Source organism: Apus apus, chromosome 4 (genome assembly GCF_020740795.1).
Source record: "Apus apus isolate bApuApu2 chromosome 4, bApuApu2.pri.cur, whole genome shotgun sequence".
Lineage (NCBI taxonomy): Eukaryota > Metazoa > Chordata > Aves > Apodiformes > Apodidae > Apus > Apus apus.
The window spans coordinates 19847526-19864929 of NC_067285.1; the positions used below are offsets into that span (position 1 = coordinate 19847526).

General features: G+C 48.3%; 1 protein-coding gene and 1 long non-coding RNA gene across 3 annotated transcripts in view; one reads left to right on the plus strand and one right to left on the minus strand.

The window, feature by feature from the left end:
- The window catches only part of LOC127384627 (uncharacterized), a 71529-nt gene extending 65241 nt beyond the window's left edge, over window positions 1-6288 (minus strand). For both annotated transcript variants that reach the window (XR_007889465.1, XR_007889464.1), the window contains exons 1-2: window positions 5964-6288; window positions 3521-3674 (exon numbers count right to left, since the gene is read on the minus strand). This is a non-coding gene — a long non-coding RNA (uncharacterized LOC127384627). The remainder of the gene's footprint in view (window positions 1-3520; window positions 3675-5963) is intronic.
- WNT8B (Wnt family member 8B) lies at window positions 956-12998 on the plus strand. The gene is made up of 6 exons (XM_051619335.1): window positions 956-1014; window positions 6927-6960; window positions 8274-8412; window positions 9814-9939; window positions 11880-12022; window positions 12441-12998. The coding sequence occupies exons 1-6, from the start codon at window positions 956-958 to the stop codon at window positions 12996-12998; spliced, it is 1059 nt and encodes a 352-aa protein (XP_051475295.1).
- The last annotated feature ends 4406 nt before the right edge of the window (window positions 12999-17404 follow it).

Consider the following 17404-nt stretch of genomic DNA (forward strand, 5'->3'; position numbering starts at 1 on the left):
AATAACCCCCTCCCATGGACTTCATAGGAATCCCCAAAAGCAAAAAAAAATAAAGGGGGAATGGGAAGATTTAGTCTGAGGCCTTTCTCCTGGTGTAAGAGTAGCACGATGCAAACAGGAGGTAGGAAGAAAGAGCAGGTCACCGTGATGACAGAAGAGCAGATGGAGGAATAAACTGGTTCCAATTTGCCTTGAACTCCTGGGGAGACTGAGGCAGAGATGATGTTCAGACGCCTGCTTTCCAGCCCTCCGTGAAGCATGCAGCTTGGCCTCTGAGCAGCGGGTGGCCCAAACCCAAGCCACTCATCCCAGAGCACCCAGCATACACCAACCCTAGAGGTGTCTCCAAAGGCAGTGGGAGGCAAGAGCACACCAAAAGCAGCCCTTCCTGCTGCCTTTGTGGGGGATGGAGAGGCAGTGCTGTGCCGGTGGAGATTGAATCTAGTGATTACCTTAAGGGATTTGCTGTCTCTTTCTTTACCCCTCTCTCTCTTTTTCTTTCTTCTTCCTTTTTTTTTTTTTTTTTGTTTTGTTTTGTTTTGTTTTCCCCTTTTCCCTCCCTCTTATCCCTTTCGTGGTGCATTTGTCTTCGAGGAACCTGGGGTGTTCTTTTCATCAGTTCAATCTCTCTCTGGCACTTGAGTCCTGATTGGCTGAAGGACTTAGGGAAAAAAAAATCTTTAATTAAGTAGATAATCTCTTCTTAGGAAGTTCTGCGGCTCCATTTCACCAAGCCCCTTTAGCTTTTACTTTAGGATTGGTTGCCCTTCGCAGAAGTTGGGATTCAGGAGGCATACACCCCTTCATCACACCAGGACTGCCGGGTGGAAAATAACTCCATCTCTTCCCTAATTTTGTTGTGTTTCTTTTTTTTTTTTTTCCTCTGGTAGTACCTAAGTTGGCTTTTTTTTTTAGGATCTTCTTTCTCCCTCTTTATTTGGATTTTATATTTCACATGGACCCTTATCTGGGCATCTTCTTCCTCACTCACTTCTTCCACTCCTGCTGTGCCTGGTGAGTATTGAGAGCACCTCAGTCTGTGCCACAGGCAGGTGTTCTTCCTGGACACCCTAAGGAAACTCCTCTTCACCTTTCTAAATGTCCCCTCTTTCCCATTTAGCTTCGTTCTGGTCTTTAGTGCTACCAGATATTTAATAAAGTCCTGTCACATTCGTTGACAGAGAGTTTAGATCTAAGAAAGTTTCCTTTTTCCCCTGTACCTCCAAACAGTAACTATGTGGGCCAAATCCCGAGCTGGGTTAAAACAGAGTAGAAGAGAGAGGACACGGAGGATCTAGCCCCTCACTTCCAGCTGGGAGGATAACCCAATGGGAGACTCAGGGATTTCTATTTTTCCAAAGGCGCAAAGTCACCTTGTCCCTTGCCTTAATCAAATCAAGCAGAGCTTCTCCCCTGCTCCCCGAAGAGGACAGTCCCTGATTAAGAGCTCAGAGCCAGCAGGGGTGAGTTAGTTCCACAGGAGCATCATTTTGGATGAGCAGCCTGAGACCCGGGCTCCTTGGCAGGCACAGGGTCAGGATTACACCCATCTGAAATTCATGTATTAGGATTTCCTGGGGAGAAGCATTTGGTATGGAGATTGCTACAGCTTCTTTCCCAACCACCTGGGTCCAGTCAGAGCAGTTCCCCTGTGCAGAAACCTGCAGTCATCTCCTCTGGGCCTCTTGCTCTGTCCTAAGAGTGGTTTTACATTTATTTCCAGAAATGTTTTATAAGGGTGAACAGAAAGAGATTGCACTTGTATCAAATCTTGTTTCATTCCTTGTGGAATTTATCTATCCCATGTCAAAATGGAGATGGACTCAAACAGCCTGGCTCTGTAGGTATTTTTTCCTGTGTGATTTTACCAAGTATCCAAACTTTATTCTCCATTTATGTGACACCCTGGGGAATCTGCTCAGTGGGTTACAGACTTATCTCTGATAGCAGTGAAAGTCTTTTCCTGTTCAGTTACTAAAATCTCCTGCCTCCCCCATAGAAGATCTCTAGGGTTACTACCATGGATGGAGAAAACAAAATTACAGAAAAGAAACTCAAGAGTAAATGGGAACTCATTCCTCTTAGGCTGGGTGTTCCTTCAGAGATTTTCTATTCCCTTCATTAAAAGAATGTGCAACAATGTTTACGTATCTAAATATTATACAGTAGCAAATAAACCTCCCTTCTGGATCACGGGGGATATGTATGTTACGCAGAAGCTAGGCAAGAACTTAATGCTGTTATTTTTTTTACTGCTCTTCTTGTGTATGTCTCTTGCTTTTGTCAATATAAACATGTTTAGAATACATGAAAAAAAAAAATTAAACCTAAGACTTTCAAGAAACAGTTCAAAGGGGAAGAAATTTTGGAGCACAGAGTAGAGGTAGAGTTAAATACAGAAATTCCAGGCATTTTCTGTGGAAGTTGGATGTCTATAATCCCTATCTGCCTTTCAGAAGTTTTTATCCAAAATAAAAGTTTATAGATCAAAATGGCCCTGCTCCACTCTGTATGTTGCTTGCAGACCATAATTTCCTGAGAAAATTGCAAACTTTATTCAAAATTCTCATATTGCAGATCCTGTCCCTTAACTCTGGAGTAGAAAAAAAGCAAGGTTTGTGGGAATCATCCTGCTTGTAATTTTTGCTGGTCTTCTTTATTGGATCCAACAGCTTAAAATGCTTCAAGATGCTTTTTTCTTGTGATTTAATATCGAGAATCGGGAGTGAGGGGCAATATAGATAATTTCTTTTGTTTTAAGTACATGTGGCCATTCCCTGAGTATGAATTACATTCTGTAAGCTGGGCTGAATGGTCATTGTGTTTCTAGATGAGCAAAATTATCAGGGTTGCATTTAGGAACTAAAAAACAAATAACTATAAAAACCAGAAAAATCGGGGCCGGGGGGGGGGGGGGGGGGGGGCTGAAATGCTCCAAACATTGAGTTTTCTCCCAGTCTCCTATCTGGTTGGAATAACGTAAAAATCTCTAACCCAGCAGCTTGTTTCTAAATTTTTTTTTACACTTCAGCTGTAGGACTGCCTTTCATTTCCAGTGTCATTGGTTTTCTAATATCTTGGGGTAGTTTGTACTTGAGAATGGAAATTGGATGCAAAGTGAAATTACATCAATTTTCCATATTCACAATAATGACAGTAAAGATCTACAGACAGCTTTATAACTTTCTAATGAGCTGAACCAGCAGCACAGCAGCATGAGGGGGTGATAAGGTATCAAACAAATACTTTAATGGAAGATTTGATAGGGTTCCTGGGGCATATTAAGCTGAGGAGCAGTATGCTGTTGTTGGTTAAAGTTGTAACTGAACAGAAATTATCAGAGGCTTATTAGTATTTGATATATGTGAAATATAATGGGACAGATGCTTGGCAGGATGATTCGCTTTTGGGTTCAATAAAACTATGATAGAGAACTCCTGCTATAGATACTCATTAGCTATGAGATAATTTCCTAATATCAGATGCAATGAAAATCACTTGCCCTAGATTTCCTTTTTACCTGGACGTGTAGAGTTGCAGTGAGAGAAGCAGCATGTCCTGCCCAGGGCCCTGCATGGGCTGGGGAGGGGCTGAAGAACTCGGTGGGACTCCTCTGTCTACCTGCTGAGGTCTGCCCCTGCTCAGCTTCAGCATGTGTAATGCTATCCTGGAGACTGAAGGTGGAGAGAAAGGGGTTTAGATAGCTAGAAACTCTGTGAGCTTTCTTGGAGAAGATACTTTCAATAATAATTCCAAGCATTTCCTTTCATGTGTGTGATTTCAAAAAGTTTTAAGTGACTGTGGTGACACTGTAGTCATGGGAATTGGGCTGGTTTACACCCAGTGTAGATGCAGCTAGCCAGTTAGTTTAGGATTACATTCTGCTTTTCTTTACAGTAGTATGGAAAATTAGCAGAAATACATACATTAAAAACAAAAACCAGGACCACTACAGAGACAAAAATGAAGAGAGAATCATTTTCATAGTGATTCCTATTTGCAGCACAGAGATTACTCTAGTGGCATTGTCAATATTGTACATCTGTGGAACAAGTAACTTAATCACTCCCTACCCTTGCTGGAGAAGACATCCAGAACAAAGACGCATTTTTTCTTAGCTAGATCATATGAGCAAAGACAAGCACACAGATTTTGTCTCCATTATTATCTTTCCTTTTCTCTTACCACAAATAAAAATTTCAGCCATGTGACAGTCCCATCTCACCTTCTCCTGCATTCACTTGCAGCTGCATGAGATAAATGGGGGAGGGGGGGGGGCGTGTCAAGTGTATCAGTCTAAATGAATCTCTTATTTGTCTAAGTCCTACAAACCCGCCCAGCAGCGTGCCTGCCTGTTCATCAGAGAGATCAGGGAAATGCCTTCTGTCCTTCTGACTTAATAAAAATGGTTAGAATATGCTGCTGGGAAATTGCTACTGTACCATTTGCTCAGCTGCAGATGGTGAATTGGCGTATCCTGAACTTGGCCTTTTTATGAACCTTGAGGTTTATCCCGGGAGGAACAGATCCTCTGCTTCAATGCTGTTATGTCAATTGACACCTGCTAACAGGCTGGTTTGCTGTAAACCCTGAACTTGTGGATTACTGTCCTTCTCCTAAAGCCACCCATGCAAGGGCTCAGAAGTTCCTAATCCAAGATGAGGCCAGAAAGGGTTTGAAGCAAATCCTTCTTGCACACTATGAATTTGACTTTTGCTACTGAGAGGGGAAGTAATGCTGATGGGGGGACGTGTCCCTTGTTTTGGTCACAAAAGCAAGATAAGCAAGGACTTGCAATTCCCTTGCCTACACAGGGACATTTTAGCAGAGTTTTCTCACAGCTGCTACTCAAGAGCTCAGATTCACACTGACACCATCCTGAGTGTGGTCCCCATAGCAAAGTGCTTAAGGGCAAAGCAAAGGACAGGAGGGAAACCAGATGGAAAAATGACTTGTTCATGCTGCTACCCAGTTGCACTAGGATGGATGGGGACCCATGGAGCTTACACAGTCTGAAAAGCCCCAGGTTCATGGCCCTGTGTGATTCAGGTCACCCAATGCTCTAATCACCCGGCTACAGATGCCGTCTCTCCGAGTCCCAGGAAATATTTAATTAGCTGTACAATGCAGAACCAGCTCCCAAAGGAAAATTCCTCTGCAAAACAGCCATCAACTTTGTGCTAGAGTACCCACAGGAGCTGGAGCACAGCTGGGTCTGAATCCTGAGCTCGGAACAAAGGGAAAGGATCTGCTGCTCTCGCAGTGCCCTGGCACAGCCCTCTCCCTCCCATTTTGACCCAGGGCAATCTTTCCCAGCACACAATTAATTCATATGGACACACAACTAAAAAAAGTTAGACTTGCCAAAGTGAAACTTTACAAACTAGTTCTCTCAACTCTCTCTAAACTGTGAGAAACAGCAAACACTATTTTTTCTTTTTTGAGGTTTCAACCCAGCCACGTTCTGTCTGTCCCATGCCACTTCCGGGCTGCTGCACAGCTACACTTCGTCCCCCAGCTTGTGGCAGCAGTGCCTGCTTTTGCCTGTGCTCAAGCCCACCCTGGGATGCCCCTGTGCTTTTCTGTGCTGGATTTGTAGCACAACAGGACACTGCCATTCTTCCCCTTACCAGGGAGACCTGTGGCTTCAGACAACATCACTTGAAAACACAGGGAGAAAAAAACATACCCTAAGCAGCAACTTTCTCCACACAGCCAGCCAAGGCCCATCCAGCTGGATTTTCAGGAAAGAGAGAGAAGCTAGAAAAGCAACAAATATCACTGCATATGAGATAGCAGAGCAGAGAGTGCTGAAGGGACACAGTGTGGGTTAAAGGCTAGCTAAAACGGAGAGGAATCCTCCACTGGGAAATGACCAGGATATGAAGTAGAACATCATGTCAAGAGGAAGCTGAAGAGCCTTGTTTCTTAGTGTGTGCTCTACCTTCTGCCCAATCACTCACCCACTGTAAGGTCTCAGTCCCCTCATGCCGTCTCTCTGGCCTCAGTGTCCTCTTCCACACAAGGAGCAGGAGCTACTGACCTACAGAACAAAGTGTGAATCATGAGGCTCCCCAGAGGTGGAGGTTTCAGGAGTGTGCAATTTCAGATTACAAAACCTATTTTCAGTAGAACAGTTTTCCATGAATGGTGACAGAATTAAATGTTTCACAGGAATACTTACAAATATGCACCACTGGAAACTGTTCATCTTGATTTTTCATATTTCATTTGGAAAAAAAAAACAAAACAGAAAAGTTTAATTTTGGCGAAGACCACCTCACTCATGCCCCCACACCTCCCCAGGCAGAGTCCAGCAGGTGGGACAAGTGTGTTAGTGCTCAGCCATCACCCTAATGTGACCAAGCGGAGCGACTGGGCAGCCAGACCTGGCACTGCAGGGAAAGAGGGGACTGTGATCTGCAGTGATGCTGCCAGGACATACACACTACGTAGAAGCAGCTTCCCTCAACATGGTCCTGCAGGGAGAGCAGTGCTGGCACACAGCCCACCTCCCGGGAAAGCAAGAGCAACCAGGGTGCTCCTGGGGCTGGGGCAACACTACCCTGAGTTAAGCTGAGCAGCATCTCAGTACAGCAAAAAGCAAGGCTGAAGGAACAGGAGCACCCTAAATAAATCAGGGACTGGCATGAAGGGCAGCTGTGCAGAAGAAAGCAAAAAGAGGGAGAGGTGAGGAGGTTGCAGCCTGGTACAGCCTGCTTGGGGGAGCAGGGTGAGTGAGATGGAAAAGGCACCATCCCAGCTTGAAGGGACCAGCAAGAGAAGACAGGGGGAGAGACCAAAGGTGCCTGCAGCCAGGAGACAGACAGGCTGCAGTGGGCAAGAGATGAGCCCTGGGATGCCTGGCATTCCCCAGACTCCTCCACCATCACCCCCTCCCTGCTGACACTGTCTCTGTCTTCCAGGTCAGTGAATAATTTCCTGATGACGGGCCCCAAGGTAAGAGAAATTCCTTTGATCTCTGTCCCTGATTCTACTAAACCCAGGGAGGGAGGGGCTCCTCTTTCCCACTCCAGTCAGCCCTGGCCACAACTCCTCTTACCCCCAGATTTCCAGCAGCCAGGCAAGGAGGGTCAGAAATGATCTGTTACAAGCTGCAACTCCTTGAACTATGTCAGCCTTAGGCAAAGTTGGTCTGGTTTTAAGCTGGTTGGGGGCCAGGCTCTGCAGATAGGTATATTGGCACCAGCTGGGCATCTCACCTGTCATCTGTTGCTTCCTGATGATCGGATTAGCATATTCATCCAGCTGGAAGGGCACTTTTGTAGGCCCTGCAAAATATACTTCCACAAGAAGCAAAACTGGAATTGCCATGACTTGCTCAGTGTTTTTGACCCCCTTCCTCCTTGCACCCCTTTTCACAGGCCCTCCCTTTTTTTTTTTTTTTTTTTTTTCCCCTAGCCAGGACCAGTTGTGAAATTCACCTATATTATGTTCCTGGCTATTTCCAAGGAAAACCTCAAGCCCATCTATCTCTTGCTAAATCTCTCAGTGCTGTGGTGGAGCAACCTTGCCCCAAAGCAGTGTCTGTCACCCTGGGGCTGTGGTGAAGGAGGTGGGCTGAGGTACCTGTTGGTCTGGGGCCTGCTGGTCTCTGAGGAGACACCTCTGCCTCCTCTCATGCTGGTGAGATAAAGGGTTCCCCATTGCAGTGACGAGCTAGCACATCTCCTAACATGGCTAACAGCCAACAGCCCTGCTTGGCCTTCTCCCCGGGGAGGCTCAGGCTCTGACCTGGCACAGCACAAAATGCATTCCTTGCTGCTGCTGGCGAGCACTGCTCCCCAGGGCCACAAAGCCTGGGAGACATCCTCAGCTCTGTACATCTTGTCTCTGGCAGATGGCATGTGACTTATTTTCAGCTGAACACCCACCTTCTGGGGAGCTTGGGGCCATATTCTCCCTGGTGTTTTGCACTGTGCTTCTCCATTCATCTAGACCCCAAAGCAGCAGGACCCACAATATACAGCACAGGACAGGAAAGCTGACGCCTGCATCAGTCCCACGGCTGTGTGGGAAGCAGCTGGGGCTACACCAGCTTCACACTGTCTGCAATGGAAACTAAAGCTGCTGAGTGACTGTCCTGGACCCTAGAAGCAGCCTAGAGACATTCCAAGCCTGTTGCTCATAAGGTGGTCTCTTCTCACCAAGCCACCTCACTCTGAATCAGTTTTACAGGCTAACACCTAGCGTTGGGAGGCTGAAGTGGGGCATGCACCACTCCCTCTCCTGACCACCTGCTCTTCTCCTAGGCCTATCTCATCTACTCGAGCAGTGTGGCAGCTGGGGCACAGAGCGGCATCGAGGAGTGCAAGTTCCAGTTTGCCTGGGACCGCTGGAACTGCCCTGAGAGGGCACTGCAGCTCTCCAGCCATGGCGGGCTGCGCAGCGGTAAGGAAACCATTGGATACCACTACTGGGAACCCCTCACTACAGGTTAGAGCCTGCAGGCCACTTGTCTCTTCCAAAGTGACTCCTTTTCTTCCCCATTCGCACCAGAGATGTCACTCTCTCAGGAATGTCCCAGAGGGATCTTTCCAGAAGGCCCCTTCACCCATCAGCTCCCAGACACATGCTGGTATCTAGCTTCAAGATAAGGCAGCCTTGCAATGGCAGCATTGCCTGTGGACCCACCAGGCCCTAGCTTGCACAGGACCAGAGTGTCCCACCAGCCCTCCCACAACTGGCTCCCCACAAGGAGGCACCACCACAACCTGTGGTATGGGCTTCTGGACACGCTTTGTCCAAGCAGTGGCTCTTACCTGGGTGTCCCAGGCAGGTTGAGAACCAGCACAGGGTGGTGGGGTGCCAAGCAGAGAGATACGGCTAAATGGCAGGGAAAAGTTCACCAGTGGCTGTGCTCTGGCCAAGAGGCAAGGGTCTTCCTGTAGCTTCCAGATATCAGAGTCACCTTGGGCAGAAATCCAGCACCCATGACCTGTGTCACCAAAGGGTGTGGTGCTGTGGTCATTGTCATTATTTCCCATTCATTACCCATTTGCAGGTGCCAGGAAATGTTTCAGTGCATACCTGATCCTCTAGAGACATGTGTGCTGTTGGCCTGAGCTCATACCTGCCCTGTACAGGCTGGAGCTGGGTATGGAGGGGACCCTCAGGTCTCTGGTGGGACTGGCAGCAGCCAAGGGCCCAGGGCCACAGGCAGAGGTGGACAGAGGTTTTGAAGTAGGCCCTTGAGGTGGCAATTGCAGCACAAAGTAACACTTGGGGACTGGGAGCAGGTCCCTGGACCATTCCCATCAAGGTTACCTGCTCAGATCCAGATCTTGCTGGTATTAAATGAAAGTCAAAGGCTCAGTGAAGTCAGCTGATGATCACTACACTGATCCTGGTGGGTAGGTATGGACACTGCCCTGAGCACCAGAGAGTGTCCAGCAGAAGGTAAGGCTCACAGGGGCTGGGGGGAACGAGCTCTTTGATGCTTGGGAAGGGCCCCTTCCCCTTCAAAGTGTATTAGTGAGACAAAGGGGACATATGGCTGTCTGTGCTCTGTCCCCACTGGTGAGCTCCCACAAGGACAGCCAACTGCTAAAGTCTTCCATGCCCTTGTCAATGGCACAAGTCAGACTGGATTGAATTTGGGAGCTTCTGTCTTTGTGTAGTTCAAGCCAAAACCAAGCCAATCTGACACGTAGGGCCTCCTCTTCACCCCACAAAGCCCTGCCGGTTGCAGATCTCTTCCTACCCAGTCTGCTGCATGGCATGAGTCATTTTAACACTGGTGTTGCCCTGAAATCTTTAGCCCATCTGCTCTTACTTATTTCCACTTGACAGCGAACCGAGAAACTGCTTTTGTCCACGCCATCAGCTCCGCGGGCGTCATGTACACGCTGACCCGGAACTGCAGCCTGGGGGATTTTGACAACTGTGGCTGTGATGACTCCCGCAATGGACAGCTGGGTAAGGAGAGAGGAGTGGCCATCCTTCCCTTACATCCCAGGTGGCAGGAGAAAGTTCTTCTCCTCTCCTCCACTGAGGCCTGCAGAAACCCTCCTCCTGGTCTCAGCACCTAGAAATAATGCCCACAGCAAAGCTTTGCCTGGCTCAAACCAAAGTAGCTTTCTAAATGATCAGCAAAGTAGAAAGGGGTTGCAGTTTCCCTGGTTCAAATAAAGAACTCTTTTTAAGTCACTGGAGGGACTGGATTGTACAGGCAGAGGAGACAATCTGATGCAGTGCACCTAAATGGCAGGTCTGGTTAGATCAGTTCTGATCAGGGACCTCAGGGCTCTCAGGGTGTGCAGGATCAGGGTGGCCCCAGAGCAGAATTACCAGGAGGAAAAGCAAGGTGGCACCTATAGACCCCAACAGCATTTATCACTGTGGCAGGCACATGAGAGCACAGCTAGGAGAATCACTGTGGCAGCATACAGCCTTCACCCCATCCCCATCACAGTAGTACCCACAGCGGTTAGGCACCCTTGGGGGGGGAACCACAGGAGGCACCACTCCAGCTCTCTGCTTAGCTTCTACAGAAAACACTGGTGTTCCAGTCTGTTGTTTTGAATGGAAAGAAGTCTGATTTCAAATTGCCAAAATCTTTTAAAATACTTTCCTTGCCTAACCATAGTCAGTATGTGTCAGTTTATAACAAACTCCTCTGGAGTGCCCAGTATTTAGCAATTTGCTTCATTGGCTAATAGTTTTTAAAACAGCCACTGCTTCTTAGGTGCTCAATGCATGGGATAGCCCACATCTAGCAGAGCAAGACTTCTGGACAGCAACACACCAAATTTTATCTTCTCTGGAAAATTGAGTTAGTCATGCTACTCCTTTTTCTCAAAACATATCTATTTGTCATGAAAATTTTCCATTGTGAGCTTGAAACCTTAGAAGGCAAAGGAAACTTCTGGGCTAGTCCAAACCAGCATGATTCAATTCTAACTGCTGTTGTGCTGAATCCTAGCTGGTGAAAGGTTTCCATTCTCCCTTTGGTCCCAGATCTTGATTTGGACTTCACCGCCCATGAGATACCCCTGTCTTTCTGTGGAAGTCTTTCAGGGAAAAAGGCCTTTCAGAAGGGCCAGGTATTTCAGGGAAAAGAGAGGTACTAAGCCATTAAACCACAACTCCCAAGATATACTACCAAGGCGCATCAGGGTCAGAATATTCTAGATTTCAAATATTTTAAAATAATTTGGCATTTTTCTCTAGGAAGAAAAGAAGCAAACCGCACAACGTGTTTCCAGTCAACTGACCTAAGTTATCAAGCTCCCATATGGTTAGGAAAATACCCTCCACATCCTGCTGTGCAGTTTCCCAGTTCTGTGCCGACTCCTTTGTTTCTTTATGATAATGGGAAAATCAGACCCTTTTGAGATGCTCAATATCAGCCCAGGATTCTGGGTGTACCAAAAAGAGGCCCTTGTCTACCTGTGTGCCAAGCCTGGGTTGTTTCCCATCAGGGGGGAATCTGTTTCTCCTGACCAGGTTGGCTCTGCCAGCTTGCTAATCCACATTAGCAAGGTACTGTCTGTGCAAGTCAGACAGAACCAGTTCAAGTCAGCGTTTGAGGGAAGGTGATTGAAAACTGAAACCCCCATCTGTATGACTGCTAATGCATGATAATTAACAGCTTCTGAATCCTGGACATCCCTGGGTTTGTCGCATAGGACAAACTTTGCTACAGGCATGAGCCCTGTACTATCCAGGCCTCAGCAGAAATGGCATGAGCCAAAGAGAAGGGAATCTGAGAATATCATGAGGTAAAAGGCTGGATTTGCTTCACTGCCCCCATTCTCTCCCATCACTTCTCAGATAATTTCTTGTCCCTGGAATCACAAGCCAAGCAGGTGAGGGGGCTGGTTCCCTGACAGCGCACATCTTATCTCCTTTCCTAGGGGGACAAGGCTGGCTGTGGGGAGGCTGTAGCGATAACGTGGGTTTTGGGGAAGCCATTTCCAAGCAGTTTGTGGATGCCTTGGAGACTGGACAAGATGCCAGAGCTGCTATGAACCTGCATAACAACGAGGCAGGTAGAAAGGTGAGCACCTCTCTCCCTTCAGTCCTGACAGCCCGTACCAGATTGGCTCTGGCCATTCACTGTGGAGAGTCAAGCCTTGCTGTGACTAAAAACACGTATCCAGAAGAATCAACTGCCCTGCTAAGGAGAGGGGGATGGTAGCAGTACTGATGTGATGGGTGGTGTTTGTCCTAAGGTAGCAAACCCTTTGTGATTATACTGTTAATAGCTTCCTGCTGTCCTCTTTCAAGTTGGAGAGTACCTTGGAGAAGCATATCTGTGAGCTTTAAGCCAGCCACCCCTGGACAGAACTACTGTGCAGGGCGGATCAATGGCAAATTGCTCCCCAGGCCTCGAGCTGTTATTTTGCATGCACTGCAGAACAGAATTTAGCCCTCTGGGCTATTTCCTGAATGCCCTCTCCCTCCTCACCCTGTAGGCTGTGAAAGGGACCATGAAGCGGACTTGCAAATGCCATGGCGTGTCAGGGAGCTGCACCACCCAGACCTGCTGGCTGCAGCTGCCCGAGTTTCGGGAGGTGGGCACTTACCTCAAGGAGAGGTACCACAAAGCCCTGAAGGTGGACTTGCTGCAGGGGGCAGGAAACAGTGCTGCCAGCCGGGGAGCCATCGCTGAGACCTTCAGCTCCATCTCCAAGAAGGAGCTGGTCCATTTAGAAGATTCTCCTGACTACTGCCTGGAGAACAAGACACTGGGGCTGCTGGGCACGGAGGGCAGGGAGTGCCTGAAGAGGGGCAAGGCGCTCAGCAAGTGGGAGAAGCGGAGCTGCCGGCGGCTGTGCGGGGACTGCGGGCTGGCGGTGGAGGAGAGGCGAGCCGAGATGGTGTCCAGCTGCAACTGCAAGTTCCACTGGTGCTGCGCGGTGCGGTGCGAGCAGTGCCGCAAGAGGGTCACCAAGTACTTCTGCGTCCGCAAGGACAAGCGGGAGAGGAGTGGGGGTGGCAGGGCCAGCCGCAAGCTCAAGAGAAAGCTCTAACTTGCCTCTGCTCCTCCATAGTCCTGTCTGACCCTCTCCATCTCCCCAGCAGCCCCCTAGCACCATTTCCCTTTGGTTTAGTTTTGTCTCATTCTTAATGCTGCCTCACTGGGGCTTGCCAAGGCAAAGAGCACTCATGAGCCCCTGGACCTTAGCCACACAGGGCACTTCCCATCAGTGCAGTGGGTGATGGAAAAACCATCAAGTGTTGACAAAACAAGGTGAGATTGGGTCCCTTCAGCCCAGAGTCACTCTATCAAGTGACTACAGTTTTATCACTGAAACCACAGGTGATCTTGGTGGCTCCTGCTCTTTCGAGCTTGTCTGTTCCACAAGCAAGCACCTGCTCTGGGCTTTTAAGCAAGCAGGATCAACATGCAAGAAAGTAAGAGGAAGCTGAGATGGCACCACTAGAGAGGGGCAACTTATTCCTGCAGGAAGCCAGTCCCCAGGAGGGCCCAGCATCATTTCCTACCTTTTGACAACTTTGCCAAACTCTCCAGTGCTGTACTTGGCATTTGAGATGGCAGCAGTGAGACTGAAGCTGCTGCTTGACCTGGCCATTAAGCAGCTGTCCAAAAGTGGAGACCCGTCACTTATTTTTAGAAGCTTTCTCTGTATATTTTAATTCTCCAGGTCTAGTCAACCTTTTCACCCCAGCAACCCTGCCAAAGCTCTTGATCAGTGCCATAAAGATGCCCTCACACTTCTCCAGTCCCACTTCCCTCCCAAATCTCTCACAGAGAGGAGCTGCCAGCTGAGCCCATTCCCCACCTCCTGGTATACTTGCTGAGCACTCTGTCATCTAACTAACTAAATACTTCCTTCTAGTCTGAGAAAATAATGTCAGTTACTATTTAATGGTGTTGTAAATAGGAAAGTGAAGCACTTTTAAGTTTAATTTATTGCACAGTTACTGTGATGTATACATAACAGTTTTTCCTCTACCACTTATTGTATATATACTATAGGCTAAGTAAGCAGCAGGAAGATTTGGTTGATGCATCTCTGCCCCCTTGCCGTGGCTGGGGTAGGGAGTGAAGAAGCTGTCAGCTGCAGGACCTGGGGAAGCTCACTGCTCCCTCATCACAGTGATCTCCCCTGGGCTCGTGAGGTTATCGTCTACTTTGCTGTTTAAAGTGTCCTTTAGCCAGACGAAAAGCCAGCAGAGCTAAGTTACTGGCCATTAGACCTGTCTTGTAGCCAATATTTGTAAATCAATAGCCAATACAATAAATCAGTAGCCAAGTGCTTGCAAAATGCTCATGTCTAAGTAGTTGATTTTTTTTTTCATCCAATTGTATGTGTGGTTGTACGTAATTTAAAACCCAGCCACTTACCCATCTGTTATGCATAAGAAGAGCAGATCAGCACCCTCCTCACAGCACCACCACAGCCCCTACCAGGAGGGAAAAGGCCTGCTCCTTCCTTGAGCTTGTCTGAGGTTGCATCCAACTGCAATGCAGGGAAAAAGGGGGGCAGACAGGGTCCCATTTGCCCATTTCAGAGATGATACATGAATACAGACTCAGTAGTCTGCATGTGTCTCTTAGTTGTCAAATAACTCCCTCAATCCCAGGACTACTTTTTTGGGATGGGAATTTGGATCTATGGCAAGCCAGGATCTTACCAAAGAGCATTCATGTGAAGCAAGAATCTGGCCCTTCAAAGATGGCATGAAGCAATCCTGGCCCATTCTCAGGGAAAGCTGAAACACCTCAATTTCATGCACAAACTACCAGCTGTTTGCACAAAGGTTCTTATCAGTACAGTGACCCTGCCCTCAGTGTCCCTTGCATCTTCTCCATCTCCCTGTGGTGGAGATGCATCCTTGGGCAGGGAAGAAAAGAGCTGGCAAAAGCCTCTCAGCAAGCAGGGAAAGGTCCAGTGTGGGCTGGCTTGAGGACAACTGTAAAGTAGAGAAGACAGCTTCTAGCCCCTCCTTGTCCCTCTGCGCCCCCCATTCCAGGGCCAGGTGGAATGACACGTTTCCCATTTCCTCCCCAGGACATGGCAGGCTGTGCTGTCCCTTCCCTGCTGACATTATTGCCCCACACTAATGCCCCGTTAGAGCCGTGGCACGGCCCAGGATGTGCCCGCTGGGCACAGGGATGCCTCCTGGTGAAGGGGACAGACAGGCAGCATTCCAAGCGGGGGCCCCACCGCTGCCTGCTTCCTTTTCTGGGAGAAAATGGCAGCACCGCAGCTGCAAAATGTGCTGACCTCAGCATCGGGTCGGGGCCCGGAGAGGTCCTCTCTCCCCGGCACAAGGAGCCCGAAGCAGCAAAGGCACTGCGGCCATTGTGCGGCTGGATTGGATGCTTCCATGTATTCATTTCGGTTTAATGAAGGCGCATTCCTCAGAGGAGAAATATTTACATTCAGCTTCCCAGGTGGCCACCTTCGCCCAGATGACACACAAACAGGCAGCCCCCTGCTCCCTTTTCCAATCCAAACCTCTTTAGAGGGCTCAAGGAGGAGGGGAGCAAAGCGGGGGGGAAGGCGCTGCTGGGGGAGCAGAATAGAGAAAGGAAAGAAATGCTAATAAATCAGCCAGCCAGCCCTTTTCCCCTCCCCTCTGTGGAGTCAATGGAAAGTGTCATTTCACATGCTAATCCCCCTCAGCTCTCTTCACAACACCTTTTCCGAAAAGTGTTTGGGAAAAGTCCTTGTGGCCCGTTTACAGCTCCCTGCCGCTTCGGATTCCTTCTTGTCTAAGGCTGCGGCCCCCGTGTGGGTCTCTCCCTCCAGCAGGGCTCCTTACAAAAAACATCTCAACAAAGACTTTGGAGTTCATCAGCCTCCCACTGAAATTCACAGCTGCTGAACAAACTAATCCCCTCTCTTGGCCTTTCTTCCTTTCAATGGGTTCTTGGCTTCAAAGGCACTTTGGGAAAGGACTTTGTGGGGACTCACACTGCTCCCTCAATAGAAGTTAGTGCAAGCATTATCTTCAGAGCAAGTGGCTTTACAAACAAATACTGCCTAACAATCTCTGCCCCTCCAGCTCCCCCAAACACACACAAGCCTAGCCGGCAGACATGATGTTATCTGCAACAGGATTAGAGTTCTGTTCTCTGTGCTCGGGGATCCTTTCCTACCACCTTCCCCAGTTCTTTGCCAGCCCAAAGGCCTCCTCACTCAACAGAACATGCGTTCTCTGTTGAGCAGTCAGGGATGCTGCAGGAGCGTGTGCTCACATGGGAGGACAACACACCTGAGTTAAAGAAAGAGGGGCTTGATTGCACAGGCAGAATCTAATACCAGGCTTGTTAAGTGATCTCAGAAAGGTAGGACTTTACTGATATACTCATTAAGCAAATGTGTGCCTGCGGGGCTACCTGCTCACTTGTTAGGTATCAGAAGAGGTCACAACACAAGTGCTGCCTTTGCAAATCAGCTTGCACTTCCCTGATGGGGAACAGCTGGGAGGCTAGACTGATTGCTAACTGCTCCCATATGGGGTTGCAAAAGCTCTGCAAGACTCCTTTACACTTAGTGTGTTTGTCTCCACCAGCAGCAGAACTAATAAAGGCTGCTTTTCCCCGAAAGTGTGCCCTGTGTCCATAGCACCCCAGAACCTTCATAAACCCTAGTGCCTTCCCAGCAATGGCCCTTCAAATCTTTCTCATCTAAACCATCTTTCTTAACCTTTACTTCCTCCAACCACAAATCAGGTAATACAGTACTCCATGTGTGCTGACTGGCTAGCCTGTATGTATACACCAGCTACCCAGCTGACAGCAACAAGAAAATAAGTATTTTTGAGACTTCATCAGTCTTTTTGCAGAAGTTTTGTTTGTTTTCCCCTGACTTTATCCCATTACTGATGTTTCCCTACAGCCTGATCTCCATAAAAGCTTAAATTTAATCAGCCAACAGATTCGGAAGTTACCACCGAATGGACAATTCAATGGTATACATCTGATTTCCACACAAGTCTGATCCTCATCCTGGTTTAAGTGGCACAGCTTCAGTGGTGTAATGTTGATTTCCAACAGGAGAGGATCTCATCAAGAGCTCTCCATTTACTTACTGACATACTTGCAACTCCCAGTGTCAACTGTAAAATCCCCAATACTGCTGTGATTGTTGAAGAAAACCTCAGCCATCCTAGGGACCATCTTGAGACTGATGCAGGTGTTCAGTCACAGCTGAGGTGGGTGATCAGAAGATCAGTTCTTCATCCCCACAGCTTTACGAAGTGGGTAAGGCCTGAGGTCTCACCACACCAGGACCATTGCTGCCCATATCAGCAGAGCCCACAATCTGGTTTGCCCCACACCGTTCTCACTCTCCCCTCTTTCACCAAAGCTGATAACACAACTCTGGGTGGGTGGCCTTGCAAACTGAAGGGAACTCCCTGTAGCCAGAGGTGACAAGCCTATGAAAAAAAGCTAACAGTA